This window comes from Chiloscyllium plagiosum, chromosome 39, assembly GCF_004010195.1.
Source record: "Chiloscyllium plagiosum isolate BGI_BamShark_2017 chromosome 39, ASM401019v2, whole genome shotgun sequence".
Lineage (NCBI taxonomy): Eukaryota > Metazoa > Chordata > Chondrichthyes > Orectolobiformes > Hemiscylliidae > Chiloscyllium > Chiloscyllium plagiosum.
The window spans coordinates 22,634,633-22,657,247 of record NC_057748.1 but is presented as its reverse complement, the minus strand read 5'-3'; the positions used below and the strand labels follow the sequence as shown (position 1 = coordinate 22,657,247).

General features: G+C 42.8%; 1 protein-coding gene across 1 annotated transcript in view; it reads right to left on the bottom strand.

Annotated features, from left to right (window-relative positions):
* The window catches only part of dmc1 (DNA meiotic recombinase 1), a 179,127-nt gene that overhangs the window by 115,350 nt on the left and 41,162 nt on the right, over window positions 1–22,615 (bottom strand). Inside the window, exon 6 of the mRNA XM_043679281.1 lies at window positions 19,470–19,552. Within this exon, the coding sequence (XP_043535216.1) occupies window positions 19,470–19,552 (83 nt within the window). The remainder of the gene's footprint in view (window positions 1–19,469; window positions 19,553–22,615) is intronic.

Sequence of the window (22,615 nt, the reverse complement as noted above, 5' to 3'; positions counted from 1 at the left end):
TCCCTCCTCCCTATCTTTTATCTTAGCCTGCTGGACACACTTTCCTCATTCCTGAAGAAGGACTTATGCCCGAAACGTCGATTCTCCTGTTCCCTGGATGCTGCCTGACCTGCTGCGCTTTTCCAGCAACACATTTCCAGCTCTGATCTCCAGCATCTGCAGACCTCACTTTCTCCAGAAAATATCTACCACTGGTGAGATAGGACTCTTGAGGCATAGTAGTAGTGTCCCTGCCTGAGTCAGAAGGACTGGACTGAAATCCCTTCTAACCCAAAATGTGTTTGAACAGTTTGATTGAAAATATTGACGACTGGTTTTTTGAACTCTACTATGATGATCTCACTGATATTTACCAAATCACAGGAAAGTCTGGAATGGCACTGGGGTTTTTCACTGACTGTGTTCTCTGGTGTGTAAAGTTTCAGGTAGTTTCACACAGGTTCTACACATTCTTTTTATCCCCTTGAGGGGTTGTGATTGCCTTCCATGAAAATGATTTTGGCTGCTGCTGGGCCTGTTGCTCGCTTCCTACAGGCAAATTAACATCTTCAAATTCAGCAGTAGAATGTATGCCATTGCAAATTTCAACCAGTAGTGATTGCTTGGTACTGAACCCGTTTATGGAGTCTGGATTTTGACAGCTCTAACAATATCGAGATTTTGTTTCCTGGAAACTTACTTGTAGTTCATGAGGTTCTCTTAGTTGCTTCATTTCAGTCCATTAAGCCTCAAACCATCAGCAAGTATCAAACTACATACTTCACCTGGTTTACCAGGAAATGTTTAAGGATTAACACCAATTTTAAATCATAGCCAACTCTAAAGCGGATGTTGCCCACCCATCCCTTATTGGACCTGAAACCCTGCTGGATTATCCCACCTCTTCCTACATTCCACTTCATTCCCCAAATACTGCTCGACCATCCTCCCCATACTTCACAATCTTTTGCTTGATTTGATCTCACTATGGTCTGACTTCACCAAGTCCACCTGACCTCTCCTGACCCACTCAGAATAAGCCTAAATTATTTCCCCTGATTCAACTACCAACCAAGTCCCCTCACCCAGTCCAACCTGACTGCACTCACCATCTGACTGCTCATCACCTGAATCCTTCATCTAACTTCCAACCAACCCCACACCCATGCACCTGACACTCTACCAGTCACCATTACACCTCTTCTACAGTTTCTCAGAAGCCTTTGGCGCTTAAATTCTTCACTTAGTGAAGTCCAGCAACTAGTGCCATATAAAAAGGCTATGGTTTCCATATAGATTTAAGACTAAAATATAGGAGCAGAATTAGGCCATTCAGCCCATCAAGTCTGTTACTCCATTCAAATTTGATTGGTATTTTTCTCAACCTTATTCTCCCGCCTTCTCCCCATAACCTTTGATCCCCTTACTAATCAAGAGCCTGATGTACCTCAGTACCAAAATAAATCAGTCAGGACAGTTCGGACAGTTAACTCAATGGTTCTTTATTCTGGTTACAACTTCAGCTTTTAACAAACCAAGCAAAATAAAGCTTCAGACTTACAACCTAACTTAAGTATCACATGTGAATGGGTCACATTCTCAAAAAGTATCTCTAATCAATTGATTGTGGACACCAGCATTGGCTACTTCTATGATGGTTGCTCTCCAGTTTTATCTGTACTCACTTTGTTTCCCTTTATACTGTGGTTGTTTACACTTTCTCTTCGAATATACTGTAAACCTTGAAGCTTTGTATGTTATCTCTCCTGTATCCTTGATGTCTTCACTGCTGATTGCTCATGTGAGCTATTACTAATTACCCCACTGTGAAAAGGCTGCTTTTCATCTAAGCTGTTTATCACTGAAAAAAAACAGAATGCACCAAGACACTAGCTGTCAAGTTTGATGTAGTTTGTAGGTGGGTCCATACACCTATTTCTGCCTTAAATACATTCAATGACTTGGTCTACACAGCCTTCTGTGGCAATGAGTTCCACAGAGTCACCACCCGGGCTGAGAAAATTCTTCTTAATCTCAGTTCTGAAAGGTCATCCCTTCACTCTGAGGCTGTGTCCTCGAGTCCTAATCTGTCCTGATAGTGGAAACATCTCCAAGCCCATTCTATCCAGGTGTCTCAGCATTCCACAAGTTTAAAAAAAAATTCCCCTTCATCCTTTCAAACTACATGGAGTACAGACAGAGTCCTCAATCGCTCATCATATACAAAGCCCTTCATTCTGGCATTACTCTTGTAAACCTTCTCTGGACATCCTCTAATGCCAGCACATCTTCCTGCGTTATGTTATGGACTAGGCCAGACACCCTCAAAATATTTTAAATAGATAGGCTAGACCCTAACTTTTTCTTTTGTTAAAGGCGATGTGAAGTGGGTATTCCGGGTGTGATGCAGCTGGTAAAACCACTTGGCTTTACGATTAGATTCCCTATAGTGTGGAAACAGGCCCTTCGGCCCAACAAGTCCACACTGATCTTCCGAAGAGTAACCCACCCAGACCCATTTCTCTCTGACGAATGAACTTAACACTATGGGTAATTTAGCATGGCCAATTCACCTGACCTGCACATCTTTGGACTGTAGGAAGAAGCCAGAGCACCCGGAGGAAACCCATGCAGACACAGAGAGAATGTGCAAACTCCAAACAGTCACTCAAGGCTAGAATCGAACCTGGGTCCCTGGTGCTGTGAGGCAGCAATGCTAACCACTGAGCCACCATGCCACCCTTAAGCAAAACTGAATTGTTTCAACTGTAGTGTTTAAAAAAAAACCCAGAATTTATAAGAATTTAACAATTGGAAGACTTAACAGACCCAATACAGACCACTAACTAACTGTTCCAATACAGGAACATGCCTGAAACACACCCCTTGGCAAAAAGGTAAATTCAAACCCAGATTCTTACAGGCAGGAGAGAACAACATTCAAAGAGATTTCAGAAAAAGGTCAGAGAAATTCTTTACTGAAGCTTGCAACACCCCTGGATTCATACACGTTGTGACTGCTAATGCTAAACAAACTAGAGTTGAAACTTTATTGCTGGAACAGCACAGCAGGTCAGGCAGCATCCAGGGAACAGGAGATTCGACGTTTCGGGCACAGGCCCTTCTTCCTGAAGAAGGGCCTGTGCCCGAAACGTCGAATCTCCTGTTCCCTGGATGCTGCCTGACCTGCTGTGCTGTTCCAGCAATAAAGTTTCAACTTTGATCTCCAGCATCTGCAGACCTCACTTTCTCCTAAACAAACTAGAAAAAACCTAAATGGGAGAAATGGGCACTCGCTTTCCATTGTTGAACGAGACCCTCTGGCATTTCTGCCTATATGACCTTCCTTCAAAAAAAAGGACATAAATTACCTTTTCAAAGTGACAGCATCGTCACAGGTATGAGCTGTGCACAATATTCCAAATGTGATCTGATCAAATCACATTTGGAATACCTCAAATCACCTCTTTGATTTGAGGTAAGCATTTCTGGCAGCATGCCATTATTTGGACTTCTTCAATCTTGCCTATGTTTGGACAGCACAGTGACACAGTGGTTAGCACTGCTGCCTCACAGCGCCAGAGAACTGGGTTCAATTCCTGCCTAAGGCGACAAACTGTGTGGAGTTTGCACATTCTCCCCGTGTCTGCGTGGGTTTCCTCCCACAGTCCAAAAATGTGCAGGTTAGGTGAATTGGCCATGCTAAACTGCCTGTAGTGTTAGGTGAAGGGGTCTGGGTGGGTTGCGCTTCGGCGGGTCGAGGGGCCTGTTTCCATACTAAGTAATCTAATCTAATCAAAAGACCCTTTCCAGTATGTGAAAGGAATTCATTTTTTGGTAAACGACGTTTTGAAAAGCAATGAGTAATTCTCCTGACTGCTTGTAGACCAGCAATCTTTTTAGTTATTAGGAGCCTAACTTTTCCTGAGACACCAGATACTAAAGAGTCAATGGATTTAGTTAAAGAATATAATGACCACAAGCTGCCTTTAATCTGTGATGCTATTGGTCTTGCTTGATAATTTGAGAATCGGGGGGAAAAGGAGATGTTAAGAGTATGTGGGATTAATGATGTAACCATGCAAAAGCACTTACTAACTGAACTCCAAACAGGCATTACAACCAGTTTCATTATTGGAAAGTGTGGCAAGTGGAGCATATGACCTGCAGGGTATTTGAATGGCAGTGAACAGTTTTTGCCAGTCTAACTGAGCTTGGTAGCCATGCTGTGGAGGTGCTGGTATTGGATGATGGGGGTGGACAAAGTTAAAAATAACAACAACACCAAGTTATAGTCCAACAGGCTTATTTGGAAGCACTAGCTTTCAGTCCTGCTCTTTTGTCAGACAGTTAGTGGGGCAGGATCATAGGACAGAATTTATAGCAAAAATCAGTGTCCTACAACTGATTCAATATTGAACAAACCTAGACTGCTAAGTCTTTCTGTTAAAATGGTTGCAGGTTTTGATTCATTTTAATATGTAAATCTCAAATTCTTTCAAGTCACATTCCTGAGATAACTTGATGTTACTTTTTAAAACACCTTAGACTAACCTCAACTTTAATGCATTGTCTGGAGTTATCTGTATTTCAATCTTGAGCCATTGGTTCTCTTTTCAAAATAGGAATTTATAAAATTTCATAGATTGCCTGTCTGCAGACTGTGCTTTTTGAACAACAGAATGTATCTGCAAATTCACCCCAGATTGTATGCTTGCATATGAGTGTCTGCATTTTTGATAATGTGATGGAGTATATGCCTTAGGGTGTGCCAGTGTGAGGTGGTCTGTGTGTTCTTGTGTATAGTGTAGTGGGGTCACCTATAGTGACATGAATCCAAGGTCCCAGATGAGGCCATCCTCATGGGTACTGAACTTGACTATCAGCCTCTGCTTGGCCACTCTGTATCCTAAAGCCTGCCTTTGAGGACAGTCACCCAAAGATCTGAGGCCAAACGTCCCTGTCTGGCAACTTGTGTCCATTAATCAACACCATCTATTTTGTATGCTGCAGGCAAGGATGCACCAAGGCATGGTACATTGAGACCAAGGAGAAGCTATGACAACAGATGAGTGGACATTGTGCAACAATCGCTAGACAGGGATGTTCCCTCCCAGTCAGAACACTTCAGCGGTCAAGGACATCTGGCCCCTGATCTTTGGGTGATTGTCCTCCAAGGTGGACTTCAGGATATGCAACAACAGTGACTGACAGGCTGATAGCCAAGTTTGGTATCCCTGAAGACTGCCTCAACTGGGACCTTGGGTTTATGTTGCATGACAGGTGACCCCACTACTTGCCCCTCTCTTGGTTTTATGATTTTTTTTTGGACTGAGCTTGGTGAACACCACTTGAGTGCAGGCAAATGCAGAGCCTCACCCAGCTCATAGTCCTGAACAGAGGGACTTTAGGTCAGCCCATAGTAAAAACCCAGAACACGGCCAAACAGTTACAATTTTTCCTTACAGGATCTGGACTGGCAAGCCATTGTAGTTGATGCTGGTATGCAGACTTGAGACAGCAAAAGAATCCCAATAGACCTAAATGGGGGTAAGAACTTCTAGGCCAGTTTTAAGAGTGCACACCCTGGAAAGAGCACCTACAACTGGTTCGGTTCTGGCAAACTGGTTCCAATTTGGATGTTGGTAAACAAGCAAAATACCCATCTGGGTCACCCAGTTATAATGGAGGTCGTTACCAACATGGCTGTTTCAGTGATGACAGAACCAGTCTTTAACAAAATTCAGGGAGAAAGTGAGGACTGCAGATGCTGGAGATCAGAGCTGAAAATGTGGTGCTGGAAAAGCGCAGCAGGTCAGGCAGCATCCAAGGAACAGGAGAATCGACGTTTCGGGCATAAGCCCTTCCTGAAGAAGGGCTTATGCCCGGAACGTCGATTCTCCTGTTCCTTGGATGCTGCCTGACCTGCTGCACATTTTTAACAAAATTCACTCTGGGCTCTGACCCTAAAGCTTGCATAAAACCTCAGCTATACTGAGAGCCTACATAGAGGCACCTATATAGATTAGATTCCCACATGTGGAAACCAGCCATTTGGCCCAATATGTTCACACCCTCCAAGTAACCCACACAGATGCATTTCCATCTAGCTAATACATTTAACACTACAGGCAATTTAGCATAGCCAATTCACCTGACCTGCACATCTTTGGACTGTTAGAAAACTGGAGCACTGGGAGGATGTGCAAATTCCACACAGTCACCAGAGGCTGGAATTGAATCCAGGACCCTTGTGCTGTGAGGCAGCAGAGCTAAGCACCGAGCCACTGTGCTGACCTGATTTAAGGGTACAACTTTAGTTCCTGGCTCTGAGAAGCAGCTGGTTCAGTCACCACTGATTGTAGTAAAAGCTCAAACCCAAGCTTGATGGGGTGAAATTGGTTAAGATTCACCTTGATTGGCTCAACAGTTTTCAATTAGAAAATGACCACCTGAGTGAAGTCCTAAACAAATGGAGGTTTTTAGAAAGGTCTCAATTATCAAAGGAGAAAGGCTACCTTACATGTTGACCAGGATTCTACAAGACCTGTCCAGTGCCATTCCTCTTGCAGGCAAAAGTAGAGGCAGAAATCAAAAGGTTGGGAAGTGAAGGAATCATCAAACCAGTCTCTTTAGCACAAGTAGTACTAGTCATGTGATTTATAAAGCCTGATGGGTCAGTTTGCCTCTTGAGATATTTGGCAAACGGTAAACAACTTTTTGCAGTGAGTTAAGTCCTCAGTACATAGGGGATTCATATGCAAAGTTGCAAGGGGTTACTGTCCTTCACTAAGCTGGACATGAGCCATGTGCTTCTAACTGTGGTTAGATAATGATTCCCAGAAGTATGTTACAATTAATAGTGATAATACTTGTAGCAATATACAAGACTGCTATTTGGGGTATTGTCAGTCTGTGCAATTTTTCAGCAGACAATGGAGAACTTTTTATAAGGTCCACTGCATGTTGCCACTTATCTAGATTCATTCTAAGAGCACGAAAGGGAAATATGGAGCACTTGGAGAAATTGAGTATAGTCCTTAGAGTTTTCTACTAGGCAGGTGTACATCTTAGAAGGGAAAACTGTTCCAGGCAGCCCAAGTGACCTACTTCAGCTACAGAGCAGACCAGACTAGGTTACACCCATTGGAAGATAGTGAGGGTGATCAAAGATGACCCAGCTCCCATGTCTGTACAGGAACTAGGGTCTTACTTTGGGCTAGTGAATTATTACAAAATCTGGCCACCATCCTGGCATCTTTGCATCAACTTTTTTTAAAAAAAAGTTAGCCTTGGAAATGGTCATGTAACCAAACCATTTCTTTCAGTGAAGTGAACAAACAAATATTAGTATCTAAAATGTTGGCACTCCATGAATCCAGGCAAGATCTGGTATGACATGCATCAGGGTATTATTAGTTCATAGGTGGCGCAATGGAGAGGAATGCCCAATAGTGTATACATCCAGGAATTGGCTAATGCAGAGCATGAGTATGCCCAGATATTTGGCAGTCAGAGCTGGAGTCAGGAAGTTCCGCCAATATCTGAGTATATGGATTTTAGTAAGGCGTTTGATAAGGTTCCCCATGGTAGACTACTGCAAAAAATACGGAGGTATGGCATTGAGGGTGAGTTGGAGGTTTGGATTAGGAGTTGGCTGGCTGGAAGAAGACAGAGGGTAGTAGTTGATGGCAAAGGTTCATCTTGGAGTGCAGTCACTAGTGGTGTTCCGCAAGGATCTGTTTTGGGACCATTGCTGTTTGTCATTTTTATAAATGACCTCGAGATTAAATATGGGTCTGAAGTCTGCTGAAGCAATGTTATATAAATAATACCTAAATGAATCCTCCATTATTGCCATCCAATTAAGAATGGCAGGTGGACCAGGGAAGTGAAAGGCCCTGTAAGAGGGTTTATAACAGTGTCTGTAGGGAAGAGTCGTCAAGAGAAGTGAGTGCTGATAGAGAAGAGGAAGACCTAGGAGTGCACCTACATGTATGTGGAGAGAAAAATATCAGAGTACTGTAAGGAGCTTTTGTGTGGAGAGTTGACTCCTCAGGTGTTCTGTTCTCACTACTTTGCTTTGTTCATTGCTGTTATTTTGCTTATTTTGAATCTGATATTCAACATTAATTTTCTGGGGGTTACAAGCATGCTCCATCTCTACCTCTATTTTAACTGCTGCAAAGTAATCATCCAACAAGGGGGCATAGCTTTAAATTAAGTGGGGGTAGGTATAGGACAGATGTTAGGGGTAGGTTCTTTACTCAGCGAGTCGTGAGTTCATGGAATGCCATGCCAGTAGCAGTGGTGGACTCTCCCTCATTATGGGCATTTAAGCGGGCATTGGATAGGCATATGGAGGATAGTGGGCTAGTGTAGGTTAGGTGGGCTTGGATCGGCGCAACATCGAGGGCCGAAGGGCCTGTACTGCACTGTATTCTTCTATGTTCTATGAATCTATAATACTAATGGACAACAAACAACACCTAGGTCTACTTAGAGGACAAGGCAGAGCCGTCAATAGCTTCAAATGGAATTCAGTGGTCGGCAGTAATTCTAAGTATATAATAAGGTGGAACACTGTCCAGGAGGCCAAGATACACCACAGGTGGTACTGCCACTGAAAGTGTCCACAATGGTTTAAAATTTTCCAGTCACAGCTGACAATATCACTTTGGTCCTGGCAAAAGTAAAACAACTGGTGGTGATGGAGGGAACCAAAAGGCCATCACAACAAGAACAAACCTTCTTTGGACCTGGAGAGACTAGATTTCAGTAGAGAAGACTCCCTTTTATGTGAGCAAAGGTCACAGCCAGATACTGGCTGATCTCCACCAGAATCGGCAAGGGGTTTCCAAAATAAAGATGTTTTCAAGAAGTTGTCTGGTGGCCAGGATTGGGTGCAGATATGACTGCACTAGTAGTGCCAACAATGACAAATTATCATCAACAGCTTTTCCACTTGCATGGGAGTGGCCATGTAAACCCAAGACTCAGTTACGCATCAACTATGTGGGTCCCTTTATGGGCTCAATGTTCCTAGTCACTATGAACACCCACTCAGTTGTTGGAAATGCAGACATAATTATTTGTCAAATTAGTGATAGAAAAACCACATGCATCCTTTGCAATATGCTGACTCTCAGATGGTGGTGGTCACAAGTAACAGGGAATGGTATTTGACATAAAGGGCAGCTCCATACCATCCAAAGGCCTGGCTGAAAGATTAGTCTGAACCTTTGAAGGCAGGCTTAAAGAAACAGCCTACCATTTCAAACTGTCCCAGTTCCTATTGATGAACAGACCACCCTTCCTGCAACGAGTGGGATAGCTCCAGAAGAGTTGCTGATTGGGAGAAGACTCACCAGGTCAAAACTGATCTTTCAGTGGAGGGTGAAAAAGCATCAGGAACATCAATGCTGGACACAAATCTGCTAAGCGAGACAATTTTGAGGGCAAAATTTGGTGTTGGGACTAGCCCTGCTTGGGTGAGACACAGTTGATGCAAGGTCATCTCCAGTGACTTGTACAAGTCAGGTAGGTATGACAGCACATGGCCCATAAGAAAACTGCAAACTTCGGGAGAAAGTTTCCAGCTCCTCGACTGCCTTCTGACTGTTCTCCTCTTCTATAAGCATTGAACAGATTTTGGAATCTGAGATGGAAAGTGTCACTACCTCAATGGCTTTGCCACCTGAAGACAATTAATTTTATGATGCTCCAAGGTCAGCTACTATGCATTACACTCCACCCATATCAGGAGAGTTGGAGGAACCAGACCTGGTGCTAAACCCCCTAGCAGGAGCAGCAACAGAACTGGTCCATGTCGTGGGACTTGAGGATTAGATTAGATTAGATTAGATTACTTACAGTGTGGAAACAGGCCCTTCGGCCCAACAAGTCCACACCGACCCGCCGAAGCGCAACCCACCCAGACCCATTCCCCTTCACCTAACACTACAGGCAATTTAACATGGCCAATTCACCTAACCTACACATTTATGGACTGTGGGAGGAAACCGGAGCACCCGGAGGAAACCCACGCAGACACGGGAAAGAATGTACAAACTCCACACAGTTAGTCACCTGAGGTGGGAATTGAACCCAGGTCTCTGGCGCTGTGAGGCAGCAGTGCTAGCCACTGTGCCACCGTGCTGCCCACCAGATGTAGTGACTGATGTTCACCTGGATGCCCTCATTACATAGAATACAAAGTCCCTGATTGGACAAGATTAACAGTCCCAATCTGGCTGACAGCCTTCATGTTGTGGTCCCTCAGCCTAGTTTTGTCACTGACATCCAGAGATCATTGGTTCACTTGGACAAAAAGATGTACTGGGTCGCAGCACTAGTTGAGTCTCTTTGCTGAGAACAGTCAGTTGTTAGTGTGCATTTGCTTTGCAATGTTAGTTTTTTTTACATTGAACCTCCTAGGTGGTGCATCCTGGTGACAGCTTTCTTTTCTACCAGCTGCATAACCTCAACTACAACACAGTTCCTGTTCAATGACCGTGACTGTTTGCAGGTCACTTCCTCAGGCTGCTACCTGACCCTTATCAGGACCTGATCACTGTCTAGGACATTGTCAACTTGCATCATACCCACCCTCCTACAGGAGTAGTGGCCATTGTCAGACCTATTGCTCAGGAATCCACCCCTCCACAATTGCAGGTTCGATTGGCTAAGAGGAGACTGCAAGGGTGACCAGGGTTGGAGAAATGCTGGGTGGGGTTATCAAGGCTGGATGGTGTTGTAGGAATTGTCACAGAGGGCAGAGGCAGACATCCAGTTCATGGCCATTGTCAATGCCTTAAAACTGCAGTCCTTGAACCTGACATTGTACAGTTTGGAATGCTCAGATGTATGATGGAATCCTATCTGTGCCTACCCCTGCGCTGACAGAATTTCATATTGGCCCAGGAGCCTGTGCCCCGCAGCCTCAGCTGCCTCCAGAATTTTAAGTTTTGTCTCTTTAAAGATGTAAAATGACAGGCCCTATTGCTGTTGCTGCACATTGTTCACCTCTTCTCCCTCATCCACTGGGCATGCCCTTCTGCAACCAGGTGCCAGAGATCCCCAGTAGAGGTCTCTCTATGCAGGGGTCCCCCTCCCTCATGGATCTGGGGTGGAGGGTGATGCACGCAGCAGTCCTTTGAGCACAGGTTGGGATGATTCAGGGACTTCCAGCCTAACTGTTAGTTTTGTGGCGGTGTGGGCATTTACACTCCCTTTTAGATGCCTGAAGAACCTTCTCCTCTGCTTCTGGTTGCACTTCAGTCTTTACACACCCAATTCAGAGGGGAACAGGCAAGTCAGAGGGGAACAGGCAAGTCAGAGGGGAACAGGCAAGTCAGAGGACCCCCCCCCACTCCACACACACACAGCAGTGGACCGACTACTTTCCTCTCTCCTGCAGTTATGGTCAGGCTCAGGTGTCCCTGGAGAAGGAGCATAGTGTCCACCAATACACTTGCAGAGAGAGGTGAGCACCAAGGGATTGGATTCCCTTTATTCCTTTCCCCCCCACCCCCAATTCTATTTTGATTTAGTACCTACCCTCCCTTTCACTTTCTTTGCATAAGCAGAGGGCCTTGGGGCAATGCCTATCACTTGTTCCTTCCCCATTAAGTGTTTTTCCTGGTGGTGGAATATTAAAGTTAGTTAAACCTAGAGCTTCCACTGTGTCTTGCACCTACATTTGCAACATGGGTGCTAGGGGAAAATAAGTACAACTTCTGTATGGCAGTGTAGAGGTACAGGGAAAAAAATAATCAGCAGTGTAAAGGTTCTGTTAGCTCTAAGAGGTGGATCAGTATCAAGGACTCTTCACATGTAAATAAAGGGTGACTTGATAAGATACCAGCCTCTGGCGTTACCTGCAAACCTAGCAATAAGAGATAATTGTATAATGTGAATAGTTGTGGTCCTACCAAAGACCTCTGGAATTCCAATGGTCACCAGCTGCCATCCAGAAAAAGGCCCTTTATCCCTTCAGCCAGTCAGCCAATTCTCTATCCATGCAAGCACCTTGTCCTGCACACCATGGGTTCTTATCTTAGAGTCATACAGATGTACAGCATTGAAACATACCCTTCAGTCTAACCCGTCCACGCCGACCAGATATCCCAACCCAATCTAGTCCCACCTTCCAGCACCCGGCCCATATCCCTCCAAACCCTTCCTATTCATATATCCATCCAAATGCCTTTTAAATGTTGCAATTGTACCAGCCTCCACCACATCCTCTGGCAGCTCATTCCATACACGTACTACCCTCTGCGTGAAAAAGTTGCCCCTTAGGTCTCTTTTATATCTTTCCCCTCTCACCCTAAATCTATGCCCCCTAGTTCTGCACTCCCCGATCCCAGGGAAAAGACTTGGTCTATTTATCCTATCCATGCCCCTCATAATTTTGTAAACCTCTAAGGTCACTCCTCAGCTTCGGACGGTCCAGGGAAAGCAGCCCCAGCCTGTACAGCCTCTCCCTGCCCAACAGTTCCTCCAAGATTAGTTGTGGATTTTATTTTGTTAACTTTCCCAGATGCACTCCGATGTCCAGCGATACATGAAATCAAACAGCAAAGGCAGAAATTGTGCAGGCTCTCACTCTCACACACTCGCTCAAGCCTTCTGGAAATCCACATCAACCACAACCATTAGTTCTTTGTCTAACTTGCTTGTTACCACCTCCAGAATTCTAACAGATTTGTCAGGTATGACCTCCTCTATTTTACCACGCACTTCCAAGTGCTCTGCAATCACATTCTTAATGGATTATAAAATCTTATCAATGACCAAAGTCAGGCTAACCAGCCTAAACTTCCCATCTTCTGCCTCCTTTTTAAACAGGGGTCTTATATCAGCCATTTTCCAGTCCTCTAGAACTCTCTTGACTCTAATCTTTCGTGAAAGATCACCACTGACTTCACTATCTCCTCTCTGGTCTCTTCAGAAACCAGAGCTGTGGCCCACAGGTCAGGGCAAGTTATCCACCTTCTGACCTTTCACATCACTGAGAAACAGCTGATTTCAGAGGCTTGCAGTACTTTTTTTCCTCCCTTTTTTTTGTCTTTGCTCAGGAATGGGCTCAATATGGGAGAGTCCAGACAGGAGTCTGTTTCTTATCCACACAACGTCACAGCCATGGAGGAAGGGACCAGGACATTTGTTAGGTTCTCAAGCCACAAGCAGGTTGAGCATAGCAAAATATCCATCTGTACTGGAGATAGGAGTGCAGTACATGTTGTCTACATGGACCAGCAAAGCCTTGGTAATATGTTGTAGTTCAAGACTAAATCTCAAGATCCAAGCACAAATTTGGCTTGGCAGAAGATAGAGGGCGGTTTTTCAGACTGGAAGTCTGTATGCAGCAATATGCCATGGGTATGGTGCTAGGTCCACTTTATCATAAGTGATTTGGATTAGAATTTAGGAAGTATGGTCAGTAAATTTGTGGATGACACCAAGATTGGTGGTATAGTGGACAGTGAAGAAGGCTTTCTGAGAATGGAGCAAGATCTTGATCAATTGGGCCAGTGGTGTGAGGAAAGGAGTTTAATTTTAAATAAATGCAAGGTGTTACATTTTAGTGGATCAAACTAGGGAAGGGCTTGCAGTCAATGCTAGGACCTGGGGAGAGTTATAGAACAAAGATCTAGAGGTACAGAGGCATAGCTCAAGTCGAGTCACTGGTAGAAAGGGTGATGAAGGTGGCTTTCCGTATGCTTGCTTTCATCAGTCAGAACACTGAGCGTAGGATTGGCGAGACCACATTTGGAGTTCCTTGGAGCTTAGGAAACTGAGGAATGACCTTTTATTGAGATCTATAAAATCATGACTGGCACAGATAAGATAGCCAACAGCTTTTCCCCATGGTAGAGGAGTCTAATGTTAGAGGGCATAGGTTTAAAGTGAGATGGGAGACATACAAACGGGTACATAGGGGCAATATTTTCAGAGGGTTATAAGTGTCTGGAATAGACTCCCAGAGGTAGTGATGGAAGTGAGAACAATTTTGACATTTTAAGAAACATTTAGACAGGTATAAGGAGGGGATAGGTATGGAGGGATGGAGTATTGCGTTCAGTTTTGGTCACCTTGCTACAGGAAGGATGCTATTAAACTGAAAATAATACAGAAGAAATTTACAAGGATGTTACCAGGATTCAACAGTCTGAATTATACAGAGAAGTTGGACAAATTAGGACTTTTCTTTAGAACATCTGAGTCTGGGGGAGTTGGGGGGGTAGAGGTAGATGAGTCCAGCTCCAACAATGCTCAAGAGCTTGACACCATCCAGGACAAAACAGCCCAGTGGATGGGCACAACATCCACAACCATTCACTTCCATCAGTGCTCAACAGTAGCAGCATAACAACTTGTGGAAACTTGCCCAGCTATTTGCTGTCCATAAAAAGCAGGACAAATTCAACTTGGCCAATTAACAGTCTACACTCAATCATTACTGAAGTAATGGAAGGTGTCATCAACAGTGCTATCAATAACCTGCTCAACGATTCTCAATTTGGATTCCATTAAGGTCATTCAGCTCCTATTTAATTATAGCCTTGGTACAAACATAGACAAAAGAGACATGAGAGGAGGGTGACTGGATTTGATAACAAGACCATATTTTGCCCAAGTATGGCACCATTGTACTCCAGCACAACTGGAGTCCATGAGAATCAGGAGAAAATCTCTGCTAGGTGAAGTCATAACTGGAACAAAAGAAGAATGTTGTGGTGATTGGAGGTTAGTCATCTTAGTTCCAAGGACTGCAGGAGTTCATCAGGATAGATTCCTTAGCCCAACTATCTTCAGCTGCTTCATCAATGAATTTCCACCCATCAATAGGTCAGAAATGCAGAGGTTCATTGTGCAGTTGTCAGTGTTCTGGCAACTTTCATGACTCCTCAGATACCTAACCAGTTCACGCCTAAATGCAGCAAGACCTGACAATATCGAGATTTGGATTGACAAATAGTAAGTGACAAAAGTTCCAGGTAATGACATTCTCCAACAAGAGGGAACCTAACCATCACCTCTTGATATACAATGGATCACGATCACTGAATCCTATTATATCAACATTCTGGGGGTTACCACTGACCAGAAACTGAACTGGACTAGTCATACAAGTAATGCAGCTATGCCAGCAGGTCAGAAACTAGGGATCTTGCAGCAAGTAATTCACTTTCTGCCTCCCCAAAGCCTGTGCATCATCTACATGCACACTTCAGGAATGTGAAGGAATAGTCCCCACTTGCTTGAATGAGTGCAACTCCAACAAAACCCAAGGGGACCAACACCATTCAGGACAAAATGGCCTGCTTGATGGCACAACACTTCAACCAATCCTCAGTCACAGCAAACTGAGTCACTTAAAATATGCACTGCAGTAATTCACCAAGGCTCCTTTCCAAAGCCACAACTACTACTATACAGAAGGATAAGGTCAACAGAGGCATGGGACCATCAACACCTGCAAGTTCCCCTCCAAGATACTCACCATCCTGACTTGGAAACATATTGCTACTCCTTCAGAGTCGCTGGGAGAAAATCCTGAACTCTGTCTCTAACAGGATTGTGATTGTACCTACACCAAATGGACTGCAAGGATTCAAGAAGGCAGTTCATCACAACCTTCTCAAGAGTAAGTAACTACGGATAGGCAATAAATCTTGTCCCAGCTAGCAATCCTACAATGTGATTAAATAAAAAAAGTTAAAATTAGCCCTATTTCATTTACTTCAGATCCAACATTTCTTGCTTTAACTTCAATTCCATGCAGCTGCAGCAGATATAATATTGCAGGGATTATTTCACTCCTTTAAATCCTCATGTTTTACTTTCTAATCAAAACTTAAAGACATTACACTGAGTTTTTCTATCCAAATTGTTAATCGAGTTTGCAAATAACTGATTTCCCAGACAAGTTCATGTGTAACCAGTTATAACAACATGAAAATAACTATGTATTCTTACTCAATCTTCACCACTACTAATATATTACTGTAACCTGTAAGGCCTTATCTTGTGTAATGATCTTCTGCGTGAAATGCTTTTGGAAATACAAATATACTACTACAGTATATTACTGTACATCCATTTGTTTTTCATTATGTACTGAGCTGGTTAAATTCTCAATAAGCTCTAAATGATTTCTCAAACACAATTTCCCTTTCATAAATGCTCCTTAATTCTGGCTACTTATGTTTTAACCAATCTGCCATCATCACTTTCATAATGGATTCCAGAAGTTTCCTTTTGAATAACTGTTACACGGACAGCGAAGAAGGTTATTTCGGAGTAAAACAGACTCTTCATCAGATGGGCCAATGGGCTGTGGAGTGGCACATGGAGTTTAATTTTAAATAAATGTAAGATGCTGCATTTTGGAAAGGCAAATCAAGGCAGGACTTATACACTTAATGGTAAGGTCCTGGGGAGTGTTGCTTAACAAAAAGACCTTGGAGTGCAGGTTCATAATTCCTTGCAAGTGGAGTCACAGCTAGATAGGATAGTGGAGTCCAGAACTAGAGGGCATAGGTTTAGGGTGAGAGGGGAAAAATTCAAAAGGGACCTAAGAGGCAACTTTTTCACGCAGAGGATGGTACATGTATGGAATGAGCTGCCAAACAAAGTGGTGGAGGTTGGTACAATTACAACATTTAAAAGGCATCTGGATGGGTCTGTGAAAAGGTCGGATTTAGAGGGATATGGGCCACGTGTTGGCAAATGATTCTAGATTAATTTAGGATACTTGATCGGCATGAATGAGTTGGACTGAAGGGTCTGTTTCTGTGCTGAACATTTCTATGACTCTTTTTGCTTCCTTCCAATCTGTTCAACTGTTCCATAATACAGTACTGTACAGAACATTTCTATGTATCAGAACTTACTTTGTTCTATCTCTGTAGTCAATTTTTCAAAGCCTAGGATACAAGCCTTCAGGTTCAAAAGTTGTCAGCTCCAAATCTAATTACCTCTTTTTTTTTTAAAAACTAATATTAAATACTTTGATTTGTTCACTATTAATAGAACCTTCGTCCCCTAAACCTTGCACGTTTCTGATATTTTTCTACTGTGAAAACATCATATTTTATTTAAGACGCTTTTAGAATATTGTATTCAATTCGGATCTCCCTGCTATAGCAAAGGTGTTGTGAAACTTGAAAGGGTAACAAGGATGTTGCTGGGGTTGGAGGGCTTCATCTAGAAGCAGAGGCTGAATAAATGGGAGGCTGAGCGATGATCTTTATAGAGGTTTATGAAATCATAAGGGGCATGGACAAGGTGAATAGACAAGGTCTTTTTTTTCCAGGATAGGAGAGTCCAAAACTAAAGCACATGGGCTTAAGGTGAGAGGGGAAAGATTTAAAAGAGACCTGAGGTGCAACTTTTTCATGCAGAGGTTTGTGGGTATATGGAACAAAATGCCAGAGGAGGCGGGTACAATTACAACATTTAAAAGGCATCCAAATGGCTACGTGAATGGGAAGGGTTTAGATGGATATGGGCCAAATGGCACTAGATCAGTTTAGGATATCTGGTCAGTGTGGATGAGTTGGACTGAAGGGTCTGTTTCCATTCTGTATAACTCTGACTCTCTTTCTGCTATACGGAGGAACCTTGATTATCCGGCATTCGATTAACTGAACTTCAGATCATCCGAACAAGATCGCAAAGTCCCAATGCGTGGCTAACTATGTTATCCAGATCGATTATCCGGCATTCGATTAACCGAACGAAATACTCTATGCCTGTGTCCTTCAGATAATCGAGTTTCCTCTGTATTCTCTTTACAATTTGTCGACCTACTTACTGACTATTTTTATCTGTCTTCCTAGTTTATGCTAATACTCTATTTTCTCTCCAAGTTTTTGGGTATTCTTTTCTGAATCCCAAATGTCTCCCAGTCTGCAGGCTTAGTGCTCTTGACAATATCATAAGCTCAATCTTTTAATTTGATACAGTGCTTAGCACCTTTTCATGAATAATCACAGGTGGATTATATCCCCCTTGGCATTTTATTTCTCAATGGAATGCATTCATTAAGAATCATAAAATTTTTGCCATTACCTATCCACTGTCATATCCATGCTGAGTTAACTCATTCCTTACATTTAGTATTTGGCTTTAAGTTTAATACTGTTACTTTTTCATGCAGAGGGTGGTGCATTCATAGAATGAGCTGCCAGAGGAAGTAGTAGAGGCGATTCAAGTAAGACATTTGAATAGGTACATGAGTGGGAAGGTTTAGAGAGATACGGACCAAATGCAGGCAAATGTGACTAATTATGTTTGGGATACCTGGACAGCATAGACAAGTGGGACGGAAGAGTCTATTTCCGGGCGGTATGACAGAGTAAATTGTTTATGCAGCTACCTGAAGAGAGAGTTTTTACAAAACTAACAGATGGCAATAGCTCCTACATTAATTAAAGTGTTCCTGCTGTAAATAAAAACAGAAAATGCTGGAAATACTCTGCAGATTTGGCAGCATCTGTGGAAAGAGACAAAGTTAACATTTCAGATCTGTGATCCATTAACTGTTTAACTGTCCACAGAGGATGTTTGACCCTCTGAATATTTTCAGCATTTTCTGTTTTTCTTTCAGCTTTGCACCATTCACAGTATTTTCCTTTCTGCTACAATACAAGAGATTTGGGCGGCATGGGCCAAGGGGCCTGATTCTCTGATGTAAACTTCTACGATTTTATGAGAATTCCTGTAATGAGTGGAATACAGGTTGTTTCGACAGTAAATACAATACAATTTCTGAAGTAAATGAGGAAGAGAGGTCATGCAGTAGATAAAATATTTATCCTGCAGTAAATGGAACAGATCATAAAATTCCTACAGTGTGGAAACAGCCATTCAGCTCATCAAGTCCACACTGCTCCTCCAAAAAACATCCCACCCAGACCAACCCCTAACCTATCTCTGCAGCTCTGCATTTACCATGGCTAATCCACCTAGCCTGCAAATCCCTCAACACTACAGGTAATTTAGCATTACCAATCCACCGAACCCACACATGTGGGAGGAAACCCATACAGAAAAGGGGAGAATGTGCAAACTCCACACAGACATTCTACCAAAGGTAGAATTGAATGGGTGCTATGAGGACGCTGTGCTAGCCACTGAGTCACCATGTTGTCCAAGGCTAATTAAGTTAGATGGACAAAGGTATTTGCATAACTATAGAATGCATCCATATCACAAAATTAATTCAGATGTACCTGCAATGACCACCTCTCAACCTTCTCAATAACAGCCAGAAATAGGCAAGTAATGTTGGCCTTAAGATACCATTCATTTTAATTCAATACCTGAATTTATAGTTTGCCATAAATATCAATATTTAAGTTAAAACATTCTAGATATTAAATGTACCACAGCTTGTTTGATTTTTTATATTGTTTTTTCTGCTGAGAATCCCTCTAGCAGCAATTAACATTTCCATAGATAAGTAATGTTCTCACTCTAATTCTTGGCTGCCAGTGGTGATGTGAAACACTGTTTTTCTCTTCTCGCTATATTCAAATGCAGTGAGAAATCCTGGTTCCTGCAGCACAAAAACAACATGTTTGCATGCCAATAAGACACTGAATGACCATCACAAATACCAATTCATTCCAAGGATAGTATAGAAAGGGTATATTGTGAAAATGGCCAATTTCAAAATAAGGCTCTCAACATTTAATACAGTTAATGTTTTTCTTTCAGAGAGTCATTAATCTTTGGAATTCACTACCCTGGAGAATGGTGTTCGCAGATCACTGAATATATTCAAGGCTAATTCAGTTAGATAGACAAGGAAACTTTTTTGGGGGGTCAGGTAGGAAGGAAAGGAGAGTGGAGTTAAGACCACAAACAAATCAGCCATTATCTTATTGAATATTCTAGACATTGACAGCTTACATGTCCCTAAATGGGTGAAACTCCAACAATGTGTACAGCTTTAACAATGTGTACAGCTTTTTCAACAATCTAGCATAAAACAATTTGCTTGAGTGGCATCTGATTAACCACCATCATCATTCACTCCTTCCACTATAGACATGGCTGCAGACTGCATCATCTGCAAGATAAACTACAACAATTGTCTAAGAATTCTTAAACAAAATTTCCAAATCCGACTTGGAAGAACAATGGTGGTGGAGGCACATTGGAACACCTGCTAGGTGTCTCTGATTTGGAAGTTTGGACTTCCCCTTGCCACACAGAATGTAGCAATTCATTGTGTATTATCACGATCTTCTCAAGCACAGCCAGAAATGGGCAATAACTGTTGGCCTTGAAGAGAATGAAAAAAAATATTTTTAAGAAGTGTGGCTAAAGGAGATATATTCAGGACTGTGGCAGAATTAGTTTGGTGAAAAAATTTTTAGTTCCAATAATCAGACACTAACTCACATAAGTATCATTAGAACAAAAGCAAAGTACTTCAGCTGGGGTGGCACGGTGGCTCAGTGGTTAGCACTGCTGCTTCACAGGGTTCGGGTCCCGGGTTCGATTCTTGCCTTGGGCAACTGTCTGTGTGGAGTCTGCACATTCTCCCCGTGTCTGCGTGGGTTTCCTCCTACAGTCCAAAAATGTGCAGGTTAGGTGAATTGGCCATGCTAAATTGTCTGTAGTGTTAGGTGCATCAGTCAGAGGGGAATGGGTCTGGGTGGGTTGCTCTCCGGAGAGTCGGTGAGGACTTGTTGGGCTGAAGGGCCTGTTTCCACACTATAGGTAATCTAATCAAATCTAGAATAAAAATGCTGAAACTGTCAGGTCATCAGCATGTCTGAAGACTGAAACAATAAATGTTTCAGGGCAATGACTTTTCATGAGTTCTAATCAACCTGACATTTGAATTTTATTTCCCTCTTCAAAAGATACTGCAATCTACAGAGAATTTCAGCATTTTCTAGTTTTACAGTATGTCACTGAACTCTGACCATCTTTCTACACTTCAGCAATACATTTGCTGAAACACAAACAGAAATTGCTGGAAAAGCTCAGCAGATCAGGGTGCATCTGTGGAGAGAAATCAGTTAACATTTCATTTTAAGTGATGCTTCCTCAGAACTGATGGTAATGAGGAAAATGTCAGTGTATATGTAGAAGATAGGGTGGTGGGAATGGGTAAGGAGCAAACGATAAGTGGGGATAGAGACCAGAGGGAGAGGGAGAGAGAGAGAGAGAGAGAGAGAGAGAGAGAGGGAGAGAGAGATATGAAGGAATGGATAACGATCTGGCTGGGAAGGTGAATAATTAATAATGGGGACTGTTAGTGACAAACAATGGGTTGCATGTAATAGCAGACTGTGATATGTGACTTTAAAGGTTATTTTGTCCTGGCTTTTTTTGAAGAGTGATTGTAATGCAGAGGTGCTGAGCAGTCTGGGGGAGGGTGGAGTTTACAGTTTTGGAGGCCTTAGGTTTTGTCTAACAGCCTGAATGGGTCTGGTCAGCTTTCTCAGATCCAGATTACTGGATTTTGTTTTTTTTTCAGTAGCATCAGAAGCTATTGGGGTCTTTGAGTTAGTAGCTTAAATGAAGGTTTCCTGGCTGCTACTCACTCTGAATTTTCTCTTGATGTTTTTCCCTTCTGGATTGGAGAACTGCATGTGAGAATCTGTATGTGAATTTTCCTTCCTTTTTTTGCAAAGAATGTGTTTATGGGATGTTACTATATTGGAATAGTTAATGTGTCTATCATTCTGTTAAGTTTCCAAGAGTTAAATTATTCTAAATTCCTCTTTCTTTGGTTGTCTTTTGACCGTAGTGTTAATTTTTTTTTCTTAACGCTGGGTAGTTTGACAAGTCTCTTGCATTTGGAATGGACACTTTACATATGCCTTTAAAATCTGAAAAGTTAGGGTCTAGGCTACCTTCTTAAAATATTTTGAGGAGGGTCTGGTCTGGCTCATAACAGATAACGAGGCCTGGTGTGTGGGGGTTGGGGTACGGACACTGGAGAGCTCAAGCCCTAAAGTTGTTGAATTCAATATTGAGTCCTGAGGGCTGAGGGTCTCCAAGCAAGAAATGAGGTACTGTTCTTCCGTCTTGTGCTGAGCTTCACTGGAGCAGTGCAGCAAGCCTGAGACAGATATATTGGCCAGGGAACAGGGTGGTGTGTTGAAGTGATTGGAAGGTCTGGGTCTTTTTTGCAGACAGAACAGAGGTGTTAAGGCCATAAGACACAGGTGTAGAAATTAGGCCATTCAGCCTATCGAGCCTGCTCTGCCATTCTAAATTGGCTGATTGGTTAATTTTTAACCACATTTTCCTGCTTTCTCCCCATGACCTCTGATTCCCTTGACAATCAAGAACTTGGGATGGGAACCCAGACTGTAGCTTTAGGGTGCAGGACCTGGAATGTAGGGAGGTTAGGAACATGGCATCAATCTCAAAGGAGGGTGCCTGTAAACAGGAAATTGGTTTGAAGTGTGTATACTTCAATGCAAGAAGTATACGAAATAAGGTAGGTGAACTTGCAGCGTGGGTTGGTACCTGGGACTTCGATGTTGTGGCTATTACGGAGACATGGGTAGAACAGGGACAGGATTGGCTGTTGCAGGTTCCAGGGTTTAGATCTTTCATTAAGAACAAGCAAGGCAGTAAAAGCTGGGGAGGC